This window comes from Stylophora pistillata, chromosome 14 (genome assembly GCF_964205215.1).
Source record: "Stylophora pistillata chromosome 14, jaStyPist1.2, whole genome shotgun sequence".
Taxonomy (NCBI): Eukaryota; Metazoa; Cnidaria; class Anthozoa; order Scleractinia; family Pocilloporidae; genus Stylophora; species Stylophora pistillata.
This window is the reverse complement of record NC_142532.1, coordinates 11497378-11511760: the sequence shown is the minus strand read 5'-3', so window position 1 is coordinate 11511760 and position 14383 is coordinate 11497378. Positions and strand designations below refer to the sequence as shown.

Here is a 14383-nt window from a genome sequence, read left to right as displayed (position 1 = left end):
ATGAAGTTATTGCTGTAGGAGTGAATAGTCATTTGTGGTTTAAATTGTCCTTCCTTTGTAAATTGTGGTTTTTATGGCTGGGCGTTCTATATTCCGTGAGCGGAGGGAAAAATGCTCCCTGAAATGTAGTTCGATCAAATAGAGAACAACAACCTGCCTAACCAAGCTACCTGTAAATTTTCATGTTTCGTTGAATCTATACAATACTTGTTACTAATACCCGCGGCTTGTGGTTTTTTCCCGGGATAGGTTACCTCTTAGTGTTAGTCTTGCTCGTAAATTCGGCAGGTTTTCTTTTATGAGAGGAAAATGGCTTCAGTTTATCACAGAAGATCTCGGGTAGGGTTTCTATTTGGCTAATTAGTGCTTTATTTTTGTCTCTTCTGTGAAGAAGAATTTCGTTTAGCATATCACGGTTCATCGTGGGTTACTTCTTTCCTTCTTTTTGTAGCAAAATTGTTTTCCAAAACGAAAGGGAGGTATTTGGCCATCAGAATCTTTTTTGACATCGTATTTTGTTAGTTTTAACTGGGACGAGCGAGAATGTCGTTGGTCACGAAGCCTTTAATTTTGAGAACTTTTATGTTAATATGTAATTTGATTGTACCACAGAAATAGAAACCAGAAATTAAAGTTTACTTTAATGCGAGAAACGAAGGTTGGTACTGCTGATTTTTATTTCGTAAGGGAGAATCAGAAATACAGGAGTCAAAGAAGATGAAAGACGTTTCTGGGACGACTTCAGTTTCAAATCAGGTGAAAATTGGCTGAGATTTGCATGTATACTCATAGCCAATACAAAATAAAATGGGGGTGTTCTGCAGCAACTAATTATTCTCATGAATAATGATAATAACACTGAGTGAAGATTTTATTAGATTTACCTCTTGTGTATGGATTTCTAACTAGGAAAAATAGTCTGAGGACTCAAAGTGGTTAAAAAGGTTGCTGTTAGCCATAAAGTAATCAAGATGAACACATCTGTAGTGAAGGAGAATCATATGCCTCACAATATAGTCGCTTCCTTTGTTGATCCCAATGTTGATCCTTCAGGCAATCCACGTCAGAAGTGATGCTCATCAGGTGATCCACATCTAAATGATTTACACTTTGAGACAAAGTGTGGCACAGATATCCAGGAAGACTTTTTTCTGGGTTTTAGTAAATATGACAGCTTGATAACATTTGAGCAGGTCATGAACTTGCATGTGAATCTATAACAACTAAAAGTGTATACAAATTAAAGGGAAAAATCCAGGATTTCTTCAACTTTCAACGAGGGGTATATTGCAATCTTAAGCAGAAAACTTTCACTAAAGGCAGCGGTCACACATCAAGACAATGTGGCTGTTCTGTAAGCTCGTCTTATTGCATTTTTCCAAATAAACTCCTGAATTATATTATATGCTGAAAAAAAAAAACTCTAGTTAAGAGTTAAGTCTGATAGCAGTTACAAACAACAAATTTGGGACCCCATATTTAGTTTCTGAATTTCTTAAAATATTTTCTAAATATTTTAAATATATGGAAAACTAATTCTAACAAGTGAAAGTATTAGGTAGATATGGTACAACTCAAGATAAGGAAACCAAATATGAAGATCACATAAAACATGTATGTGTAGAAGTCTCTATGCTTGCTAGTATTGAGAGATGAGCAAATGTGTCTATTCTGAGGTGCATTTGTATACTTAGTTGGTTTAAGTTAACTTATTGGTTTCTCTTTTGTGGATTGGTCATTGTTTTTCTCAATGGGCATCATATTTGCAGTAAAAACAAGTGGTTAAGCTGCATTGATTGTCTTGAATCTTTTGGCTATGTTTGTTTTTTCACCATTGTGGTCTGTGGTCGAAAGGGTAGTTTTCACTCCCCTGCCAGTTTTGTGACATAATAAAAAAAAGATACCCATATAAAAAATAAAATCACTAATTGGGGACCCTATAGACCACTTTCATATATGGCTGCCGGATTAATATTCTTTTGTTTAAATTTAAATTAGCCCTTCTGGCCTTGTTCTCCAGTACAAAATTCAAAAGAATACATTATCTCAAGCGGAACCAGAAGGGCTAATTTAAATTAAAACAAAAGAATATTAATCCGGCAGCCATTTATGAAAGTGGTCTATATTTAACTCTCAAATTTATAATAATATGCAAAACAAGTGACAAGAAGCATGTGATATGTCTGATCAAGTAGATATGATTAGCATATTATATAGAAACTTTGAATTAGTGTATTGATTTCAATAGAACTGAAATAAATTATTTTTTCTGTTCTTGCTGTGATGCTAGAGAAGTCAAAATGGCCTTTAATGCCAACAGGTAATGAAAAACAAAAATTTCCCCTTCCAAAGAAAACTATAAGGTACATCCTGGAAACTTTGAAGAGAAATATTAAGAAGAGAGCATTTTATAGTTGAAATTAGGGAATTATGTCTACTGAAATGGAAGATACAATTTTTCTTGCCATGATGCTATAGAACACAATAAACACCACCTACTCATTTCAAACTGGCCTCTCGCTAGCATATCATAGAAAATAACTTCCTTGCAGAAAAATCTGACATCTAAGAATGGTACATTGTGGAAACTTTGAACAAGACCCTTTTTTGTGAAGAGGGAGCATTTTAGAATTTAAATCAGCAAAGTATACTCAGCAGAACCATTGTCAAACCAGGTACTGTGTATGATGTACAGGACTTGAATTAAGGGCCAGTTAACAGACGCTGTCTAGGAAAGATGAGAATTTGTTTGAATAATTCTGGGTTTGGTGGTTATTTTGATTGATCATGGACAGGGCAGTCAAAATAATAAGTGGAAAATAGATTTACTCACATTAATTGCAGAAATGATAAACAATTGTATCATGAAATATCTCAGCTGCTTGCCGTCAGAAGAAATGCAAGAACCAATGAGATGGTCATGTTCTGTAGCTTTGTGGTTTCCAAGAAGGTTTATTGGTTTGCATGAAAAAACAGAGACAGCTATGTCTGTGAATAGGTCAAATAGATATCACATCAATTTACATCTGCTAAACCCACATTTACAGTTTCAATTGGGGGCAGGGAAAATTTAAACTTTAAAGTGGTTTACAAAAAAAAAATATATAAATACAAATTATGAATGTTCATAACCGTTTACTTCTCATAGACAACTCTCAGTCTGGTGATCACCTAGAGCATGAAACTCGAGTAACTAGTAATAATTTCCTTCTTTCACATTTGTATTTTGCTCTGCACATTTCTGAATCAAGCACTCCAAGGATAAGTGAAACAACTTTATTTCTTGTTTATTTGTTTATATATGCAAACTAGTTTACTATTGGATCAACAAAACATTGGTACAGACAAGAAATCTGGTATCTGAGCAACTGAAGCTTTTGATTTCAAAAGAAATGTAGCATGTGATTTCAAATCAAACTTGTGCTGTGCACCTTTTTGACTTTATAGTCATACAAGTCATATGATTTCAGACTCAATTGCACTCCACTCCGTACAACTGCCATTATTTATTGTCTACCAAATCACAAGATTAGGTTATATGGTGAAATTCTTTGAATGTTATGGTTACAAGGCTTCTCTAAATTTTTCCCCATCTGGCAATTGAACATATCTAATATTGAACACCTTAGTTGTGGTGCTTTTTGTCAAACAGAATTCCACTAAATGTTTCCTTGTACCATAAAAAATATAAAAATTTGGTTTCCATGGCAAGCGATAGGCCACATTTCTCAACAGAACCTTTTTTCCTTTCATTGTTGCTTCAACATTTGGATGTACTTTATTATCAATTTATTCATAGATATCTAGTGTTAAATAACTTTTGCAGATGTTGAATACTTAACTTACAGTATTTTCAGTGTTATCACGAATCACCTGTGAAATTTGCTGGATAAGAAGCAGTGGTTGCTGGCTAAATTTAAGCTGGCAATTGCAATCACAAATTTCTCCCCACAGCAGCTTTTTAGGTTACAATTGCTTACCATTGTTCACCATATGTAACCTTTGAGCCACCTCACTTGAAATTTTTAGCCAACAGGGTCATTCTTAGCTACAATCCTGTATTTTTCCCTTCCTGCTAGTATATTTTTATTAGTAATTAAATCATGCAGGCACAGCCTCAGCAGACCAACAAAATATCACATAGACGAAGATTCATAACCCTTAGCTCCAATTAGCTGCAAACTGGTTTTTCTGTGTAAAATTTGCATGTGGTTTTCTGAGATGTCCAAAGGCAAGAGGCTTTGGTTAAGGGTTTCTGATATGGTAAATCACAAGAAATGTTAACTTTCTGACTTGTTTGCTGCAAGCCAAAGACAAATGGCACAGTTTACAAAGTCTTGACAACACTGAAAAGAAAACTCACTTTGTTTGCTTGTGACAAGTCCACAGCCACATGCAAGACAGTAAAACACACACACACACACACAAAATATCCCGAGTGGAGTTGGTAGTGCCATCTGCTAAACGTGATGTGTGGAGGTCTGATTTCCATTCTCATTGTCCACCCCACACATCTAGTTTTGTGTCAAAAAGAATTCAGAAGCCAAATTTGCTTGTGAAAATGCAGGTGAACACAAGTGATATACTTTTAGGGATCAAAGCTTTCAGGTTGGCATGCTGTACACAATAAGCACTAGGGACTTCTGGTATTTACAAACATTTCCAATGCAATGCATAGGGGTATGAAATTGGTAAAATCAATTTCAAGTTTTTTAAAGTGAAACAAAGAACTTCAATATAGTGACAAATTCGAACTTTGACTGTCACATTGTATTAAGAAACCTGCTCAGCCAAACATATTTCTCCCCACAGTAGCTTTGTTCTCAAGAATCTTGTTACTTTTTACAGGAATCAATTCCACATGTTATATTCAATAACATTTGTTTTGTGTTTTATTTTATCTTTACAGGGAAAGGTGAATACTTCCCTGGTAAAATGGTTCGAAGTGCAGATAAGTTTCAGTTTCAGGATATTTTCAGTGGTCGTTTTTCTCCTGCGATGTATTCATGTAACTGGATAGATGGTGAGTTTTTATTCTAACTATAACTTAATCAATATTTTCAAGTCCACTTCAAATTTAGCCTAAGTAAGGCCCTGCCTATGACAGAATGCTAAAACAATACTACAATGCTACTTGTGGGACCATTAAGATTGGCAAGAAGAAGCACCTTGATTTAATTATGCTTAGTGTACTGAACTTTAACCCCTCACTCGGCAAAGTGAGAAGCTATGCTGTTGATGAGGAAACCGCACATTGGGCCACTAAATTCGATGACAATTGGGGAGGATCGGATCGAGTGGGTGAAACACTCTCGTCTTTTGGGTGTTACTATCGACGAGAGACTTTCATGGACCCACCACCTTACTGATGTAAAAAAGAATTTTGTAAACAAACTTTGCCTATTGAAAAGGAGTTCGTTCTTGAACAGAAACACCTGGTTGGATTTATACTTCAAGATAATACTACTATCAGTTCTATACGGACTAGTCATCTGGGGTGTCTGCCCTAATGCAGAGCTTCTACATTCGCTAGAAGTAGTTCACCGTAGGGCGGCCAGAATTATATACAACTTGCCCCAAGATATGCCTACTGAGGAAGTTTATCCACATTTGAACTGGAATACTTTAACCCTCTTTTATAAACTTCGATTAAACTACTCCATAGCGTGTTTATAGGTGAAGCACCTATGGCATACTTAACAACAAACCATGCACCACATACAATTTTCGAAGGAGTAATAATACGATTGTCCCGCGTTTTAACTCGCGGTTTCTTAAAAACTCCATTAGCTATAGAGGCGCTATACTCTGGAACACTGTCTTGAAACATTTCACAGACCAGTTTTCAGTTTTTTATCGCAAAGTGAAGAAGGACTCTTATTTTAAGGATCTCTATTTTAATGCACAGTCAGTCCAGGCACTACCAAGATTTTAAATGCTTTTAACTATTTTTATGTCTTAAATGCTGTAGTCAATTTACTTAGAGATAAATAATGTAAATCATTTTTATTATTCTTACTGTATATTTTGTAGAGTGATTTTAAGGGACACTATTCTTATTGTTATTGTAATCATATTCACAAGCCCCCAGCTTTAAACCTCATCATGTTTAAATAAAAGATATGATTGATTGATTGATGGGTAGTGAAGGGTTAGCACAGATTTTAATCAGTCTTCCATGACTAATTTATCTTAAAACAACAGTTGCTGCCCTTAATTGTAATACCATGTGGTTTATACTAATGAAATCAACATACAGTGGGAGTCTTGGATAAAATTATACCTAGCTAAACAAAGTGGTGGAGTCAAAGAGATGGTGTACATGATGGTATGCATAATTCCCCACAAATCTGTCAACTCACTGAGTAACTTTCTCTAAATGCACATTTTTGTTTGTTTTGAATCACAAAACAAAATACTGTATTTATTCATCTATAAGCCGAGCGATTTTTTCACAAAATTTTACCAAAATCTCTAAAATTTGAGCTAGAGAAGGGTTCTCGGCTTATAGCCGAGTGTTTTTCCAAACAATTTTTTTTGAAACAGAAAATTCAAAGGAAACATAGTTATATTCGTCTATAAGCCGAGATATTGCATGCAGAAGTAAATAACAAAACAAGTTGAAGTTGGTCATTGACTTTATTTATGTGGTTGCTTGAAAAGGAATGGTTTGTTGTTTTCGGCGCATAGTAAATTTATACGGCTTACTGTTGGTCCTCAGTGTCGGTGTGAAATTTGTCGTCCATCTCCTCCTCATCCGCTAGTTCTGCCATTTCCTCCAAGTAGATTGCTTCATCTTCCATGCCGTCTAGAGTACTCAAGATTCTGCAGGTTTTGAACGAGTGTATAGATCTTGCAAAAGTGTTTTAAGAATTTTGAAACTGACCAATCAGAATTGCACATTCCCACAATTGGTAATCAAACTCTTCACATGTTACGGTATTTGTGAACATGTAGAAAGAAAACTGACCTTGGCGGAATTGGCTTCTCTGCTCTGTGAACCAGTTGATAAGTAATCTCCCATCCAGCTGCGGATATTTAGGAGTGTAATGGCCCATTGTTGTGCGTTTCGTTGACATCTCGAGCTCTCTACTGAAGAGATTCTCTTGATCTTTCCTCTAGCGACTCACTGAGGCCTTACTCTCTGGTTATCTCGGAATTGTTTTCGACAGCAATACTGCATTGAAACTCTCTTCTGTTTTGAAACTTTTGCGTTCATTTCAGTTTGTTCAAGAATGGAATTCTCTGAATATGGTCTCAGCCGAGTATTTTCAATTTACATGTTTTAAGAACCTTCCCGATTAATACAGACCAAAGTTTAGGGTCTCGGCTTATAAACAGATAATTATGGTAAACACAAATGCAGTGAATAGGTGTTAAACACCCAATCATTCACAGGAAATTCTACAAAATTAAAGATGAGCCCAAAAATGCCTATTCAAACAGATCAAGAAAAGCTCTTGGTAAACAATGATTTCCACCCACAATGTCAAAGAATTACGTGTAATCTCTCCTCAAATGAAATTGTGAGACAAGTTAATTAGTAAGAAAGAAATGATTCTATAACTTCCTTTCAAGAAGTGGGTCATTTAGATATTAACAATTCTTTTAACAAATGACACAAACAAAGTAAGTAAGTAAGTAAGTAAAGAAGTTTATTTATTCACGTTGAACACAAAAGAGCTTATGACAAAGCTCGTAAGAATGTGCACGTGCTAAATACTAGAAAATATGTTATAACATATAATAAAAAGTATGAAAATCATAATCTTTCACAATTTATGATTTATGACCTGTCCCTTCCAACCCAAAAATGTGCAGTAAGAAATGCCCAACTACTCTGATGTATAATTCATCATTAATTAACTGTCGCTTCTAACCCAATTTATATATGAAATATGTAATACTGAAGAAATCCCCAGCTACTATAACTGTTATAATGTTCAATTAAGTATTGGTACTGGTAGCTCTGTTATCAAACATGCCTCTTAAAAAACCAATTCTAAGTCGAACTTCTTCAAAGCTGTTTTAAAAGCCTTGATGTTTTCACTTTTCCTAACTTCCATATTAGGTAACTTATTCCATAGCCTACTGGCAGTCAAGGAGAAAGATTTATGCAGCCACTCAGAATTAAAACGAGGTTGAGCCAGATTACTGCCTTGACCCCTGAGATTATAGCCTACATGTCTTAAATGAACTGAACTGAACTGCGAAATGTCTTACCGTGAAAAATGTTAAAACTTTCAAGAACCAAAAATAATATATTTGAGAGCTAGATTAATTTTTAGGATTATGCTGGGTGGAAATAAGCATTCTTGTGGCTAGCAACTAAAACGGGTTGACCTTTAACTTAGTTTATCTTCTTCGAAACAGTTACATATTCAGCTTACCTAGAGTCCTTTCATATGTCATGGCGCCAAGAGGGTTGGTTGGTATCTCGGCAGCTCTTTACTTATTTCACCTTCTTTGCTTTATTCTGCCGGTAAACCGGCATAAAATATTTCGACATGGCAATCTGCTTGGTGAAGAACCTTTGGAAGGATTAAACGAGCGCTGGAAGTGCGACTTCAAGGCAAAAATAGCTCAAACTGCGCTGAATGAGTTTGCAGCTCGAGCAGTCGATATGGCGGGCAACCATAAAGTCAAACTCTCAAAGCACACCACCTCTACTTTGGCCTATTGCCTATGCTTATCGCTACTCTTGTCCAGTGGCAATGTTGAGCGAAACCCTGGTCCAAAATCAACTTCTCAAAGTGGAAACTTCAAGTTGAGTACGGTAAAAGGCTTAAGAATTTGTAATTTGAATGTGCGAAGTCTTGTCAACAAGATGGATGAGATCCGAGTTTTTTGTGAGACCCACCTACCGCACGTTCTGTCCCTAAACGAAACTTGGCTAGATTCATCAATCAGTGACAGTGAAATTCAGCTTGAATGAATGAATGAATACCTTTATTTAAGTGTCAGACTAAAATAGCAGTACATAACCACTAAATGGGGACACTACAAAATAAATTAAAAATGACTAAATTCATATATTAATTAAAGTTAAAATGCTAATTGAGCTAAAAATACTAAGATTGGTTAACATGCTAAAATATTTACAATATGTACAAGATAAAATGTACATTAAAAAACTTTTTTTACATTAAGTACAGTAAGTAGCTTCCCGGCTACTCACTTGTACGAAGAGATAAAACTCGCCGAAATGGTGGTGTTCTCATTTACATTTCCTCGAACCTCAATTACAAAGTTATTCAAGAATTTGAAAACGATCAACTGGATATTCAATGCCTTTGGATGGAAATAACACCTCCAAAATCTAAAGGTTTTATTTTCTGTTCCTGCTACCGCCCACCGAATGCGGACAACGTTGCAACTTACGTTGAGGGCTTGAGAAATATGTTAACAGTAATGGCTGATCGGGAAAAGGAAATTGTCATTACCGGGGATCTGAATTTTGACCTGAAACAGTCGAATAAACCTGCATCTACGAAGCTCTTTATGAACATGGCGAAAGAGTTTAGTCTGCGGCAGATTATTGACAATTTCACTCGCATAACTGAAAATTCAAAGACCCTGATCGATTTATTTTTTACCAGTCGTCCGGATCTTTATGTCTCCGGGGTAATACCAGTTGGCTTTAGTGATCACTCCTCAACATATGCCGTCCGTAAATTACATCGTTTGAAACCGCCTCCCCCGAGGATAATTGATACCCGGAATTTCAAGCGTTTTAATCGTGATGCTTTCATTGAAGATCTAAAAAAAAGTTCCATGGTCATTGATAAATTCCTTTGCAGATGTTGAGGACGCATGGGACTCATTTAAACACCTTTTTTGTGAAGTAGCCGACACCCATGCCCCAAAAATCCGCGTGCGAGTCAGGGGAAATAAAGTACCATGGCTGACACGTGAGGTAAAACATCTAATAAATGAAAGAGACCACTTTCATAATCTGGCATTGAGGTCAAACAATGAGCTTCATTGGAGCTCTTACAAGCGCTTACGCAATGTTGTGACTTTGAAGCTCAGAAAAGAGAAAGAAAGATATTACAACGAACTGTTCCAGGAGACAAGAGGAGATTCCCGTGGGACCTGGAAAAACCTAAAACGGCTACTCGGAAATGGCTCAAAGAGTAGCAGCGCTACTGCTCGTACAGCTAATGAAGCAAAAGACAAGTGTAACACCTTCAATAGCTTCTTTGTCTCTTGTGCCGAAGATTTAAGGTCGATCCACCGATCAACCGCGCGATCCTTTTCCAAATGGCTACCGCAAATTGTCCGCCCAGAAAAATTTAATCTACGAAAGATCACCGTGACGGAAGTTAGAAAGGCTCTTAAAGATTTAAAACCGAAGAAAGCTACAGGTGTTGATGATATTCCATCTCGTCTACTAAAAGACGGATCAGACGCCCTGGCCTATCCACTATCGCTCATTTTTAATTTAACTATCCAACAAAACGTTATCCCTGCAGAATGGAAAAAAGCGAAGGTGACCCCTTTACATAAATCAGGTTCAAAAGATGACCCAAGAAACTACCGCCCCATATCGGTATTACCAGTGGTATCTAAAGTCCTAGAGCGTTTAATCCACAAGCAGCTTGCAAGTTTTTTTGATGATCATAACTTGCTCTGTAAATTACAGTCCGGTTTTAGAAGAATGCACTCAACTGAGACGGCTGTAACTTATTTCGCCGACGAGATTCTCCTGAATATGGATAAGGGCCTTGTTACTGGTTCTGTGTTTATTGACCTGGCAAAGGCTTTCGACACAGTTGACCATGACATTTTGCTCAGAAAATTAGAGTACTATGGTATATGCGAGGAAAGCCTTCTATGGTTTAAGGACTACTTTACAGGAAGAAAGCAGTTCGTGCAAATTGATTCTCATTCATCTGAAGAGCTTGCTATAACTTCTGGAGTGCCACAAGGGTCCATCCTCGGACCCCTGTTATTCATTGTCTACATTAATGATTTACCACGTTGTGTCAAACACTGTTCTGTAAATATGTACGCTGGCGACACAGTTTTATATCTTGCTGGCCCAACAGTAGACAATTTAACTTTTTACTTTAATCAAGATCTTCAATGTCTATCTGAATGGCTAGAAGACAACAATCTTGTTCTCAATGTTTCAAAAACTGAGTGTGTACTATTTACATCTCGAAGGCATAAATAGCGCGATTGTATTTTAAATCTTAATCTTATCAGAAAGCTCATTTCTTGCGAAACTACTTTTAAATACCTAGGCGTGGTGTTCGACAATTTTATGACATGGAAGGCTCACGCAGACTATATGTGTAAAAAGGTGGCGTCAAGAGTTAGTATTCTGGGCCGCATTAGAAGTTTCGTCATAAAAGAGGCAGCAATACTTGTTCATAATACCTTAATTCTTCCCTTATTTGATTACTGTGACATTGCCTGGAGTAACCTTTTACAACAAGATATAGATCGACTACAGCGCTTACAAAATAGATCTGCACGGATTATTACATGTTGCTCTCGGTCATCTGAAGCAATAGATCAGCTGCAATGGCCGACTCTTTCCAGTAGACGCTATTACCACAAGGCTAAACTCGTTTTTCTCTGTCTCCACTCATTAGTTCCTAGTTACTTTTCATCATATTTTACCAGATTTTCGAATATTCACAATTATTCCACGAGGCAAAGTCTGAGGCTATCCCTACCAAAAGTAAAACAGAATTTTGGGAGAAGGACCTTTCTTTTCACTGGCGCAGAAATTTTTAATAAACTTCCTTTAAACATTGTGAAGAGTGAAAACATTCAAACGTTCTGTCTCCAAGCAAAACATTTCCTTTTACCGTAATTTTGATAATTTTGATATTTTATTTACTATGTTATGTTTTAATTGTGTTTTAGCTTTGTAGTTTTAGGTTGTTAATGTAGTTGTAAAATCTTAGTCATTATATATACATATATCTATTCTAGAAATTTGATGTAAATTATTTTCAATACAGGGCCCCTATGGATACCAGCCTTAGAGCTGAATGGGTTACCCTGTGTAAATAAAGTTTGCTTTACTTTACTTTACTTTACTTTAAAAAGTCAGTAATATAACTAGGACCAATAGAATTAAGGCATTTATATATCAAGATCAATGTCTGATAATACCTACGCCATCTTAAAGTACTTGATTTAACTAACTCTAAAAGACTTTCATAACTGTTATTTTTAACTTAAAATAATGTTCTTAAAATGTAATAATTAGCGTCTTCAAGTCTATTGGCCTGCACTTTGCCAATTAAGACCAATAAATATGCTACAATATTCTAAATGTGGGACAATGAATGCTTTATATAATAATATCATAGTATTCACCAATATGAATCAGGAAATTCTTTTTAAGGCAGCAGTCTTTGCATTAAAACTTTTTAAAGCTGTTCAGTGATATGCTCCTTTATCCAAGGTGATGCCCAAGATTTTCAAAGTGGGTTTAACATCTACTTTGATGCCATTAATTTGGATCTCATATTCATATGTCGAAGAACCAAGAATCACGGCCTGAGTCTTTGTATTGTTAATGGAGAGATAATTTTGTTTAAACCATGTAGCAAGGGTAAACAAGTCTTAGTTAACCATAAACTGTAATGCTATCGAAGAAGCATCAGACTAATAGCTGGTGGTATCATCAGCATGTAATCTCAGCGCCATATTAGATTTACAATAATTAATATCATTTATGAAGATATTGAACAAAAGTGGACCAAGTAAAGATTCCTGTGGCACGCCCGCTTTAACTATTCTCCAGCCAGAGCATATGCCATCAATCTTAACTCTTTGGCGATGATTGTTTAGGTATTCACCCAGCAATTTTGTAGCTGCTTCAGAAAAACCGTAAGCTCGTATTTTAGCCAACAGCAAATCATGGTTTACACTGTTGAACGCTTTGCTGAGATCTACTGATGCAGTTGTGACGGTTTCTCCTTTGTCCAAACTTTTGCGCCAATCCTCAGTCATCTTCTATATTGCTGTTGCACACAAATGACCTTTCATGTATCCTGATAGGTTGCGGGACAGTAGAGGTGACATAACTGGATAGATCTGATTATAGATAACTTTTCAACGACTTTTGATAATGTGGTTAGGACAGAAACCGGTCTGTAATTGGCTTTGTCTGGTTTACTTCCTTTCTTGTATACTGGCATAATATTCAGTGCTTTTCCATTCTCTAGGTATACTTTGGGTATTTATAAAATGGTCAATGAGCTTTGTAACTTCAGTAGAAATGCTTGGAGAAGATAGCCTCAGCAGACATGAAGATATGTTATCCATGCCAACAGATTTTCTTGGATTCAATTGTTCCAGAATTCTTTGTATGTACTTTATGTCAACAGGAGTAAATGCAAAGTCGTCTAGCTGTTCCATGTTGCCTATCAATAACACAGTAGGATGTGCATTAAATTCCAAATCTTGAACATTATGATTGATTTTATCAGTAAAATAGGAATTAAAACTCTCAGCTGTAGTCTATAACATGATCTTTCTCAACTAGAGTGATTTTGTCGCGAGCCTTGCTTCTGGTATTTGGCAATAAAGGATTCATTCATTTCCAAAATTGCCTGTATGTTTCAAGTCATTTGCAGCGTGCTTACAGAAAGAATGCAATGCTTTTCGTTTCATTGATGTCACTATGTAACGTTGAACTTTGTATACATTCCATGTGCTTGGAGATGGATTCTTCCTGTGCAATTTATATGGTTTATTACGATAGAAAATTTGACGTTGTATCTCTGGGGTAATCCATGGTAATTGGTCCCCTCTTATTTGTTTCTTTTTAATTGGTGTGTGTCTGTTAAGAATGTCTTTATAGAGGCTCACCCAATGGTCCCATATGTCAGAGCAGACAGAGGAGATTAAATTGTAGACTTACTGTTAATCAGGTTTTATGTAAGATCACCTTTTGTGCAAGTGAAACATGTGCATTCCATATCCAGCCTTGATCAACAAGAACACTTATCTTGCACTATCTGATGACCAGTTTAAACTGCTTGTCATGAACTTGTTAACAAAATGTACAAGTCAGTATACAATTTAAGCCAAAGACTGCTTTAAAGGAATAACTTTATGTCTCTAGAATGTTTGAAATATGACACCCAACCGAAGAGTCTCTGTAACATCTTCAAACAATCTCCGACTTACTTTTAATAAGTAATTAATTAGATTGAAAGATATTGTTGCTATATTTGGAATCTTAATACAGTTGATTATAATAGGAAAATTGAAACAAGTAGACATTCAACCAATGACAAGTCAGGATTTTATTAGAATAATTCAACTACCAGTAATTGTGGTCACCTAATGACATTCCTTGCATTCTTGAGCCATTTGTCCTGTCTGTTGCAGCCAGAGTATTACTTGAATG

At 36.0% G+C, this 14383-nt stretch overlaps 1 protein-coding gene and 1 long non-coding RNA gene across 5 annotated transcripts in view; one reads left to right on the top strand and one right to left on the bottom strand.

The window, feature by feature from the left end:
• The window catches only part of LOC111334397 (prolyl endopeptidase FAP), a 38867-nt gene that overhangs the window by 684 nt on the left and 23800 nt on the right, over window positions 1–14383 (top strand). For 2 of the 3 annotated variants that reach the window (XM_088745490.1, XM_088745491.1), the window contains exons 2-3: window positions 688–756; window positions 4910–5023. In XM_088745490.1, the coding sequence (XP_088601616.1) occupies window positions 688–756; window positions 4910–5023 (183 nt within the window). The remainder of the gene's footprint in view (window positions 1–687; window positions 757–4909; window positions 5024–14383) is intronic. The other variant, XM_022940117.2, reaches the window with a different exon arrangement.
• Window positions 11741–14120, bottom strand: LOC148716550 (uncharacterized). 2 transcript variants are annotated; one of them, XR_015995496.1, is made up of 2 exons: window positions 13892–14120; window positions 11741–13391 (listed from the first exon to the last, which is right to left on the bottom strand). It is a non-coding gene; the product is annotated as an uncharacterized LOC148716550 (long non-coding RNA). The 2 variants fall into 2 exon arrangements; XR_015995497.1 differs by having other exon boundaries at window positions 13919–14120.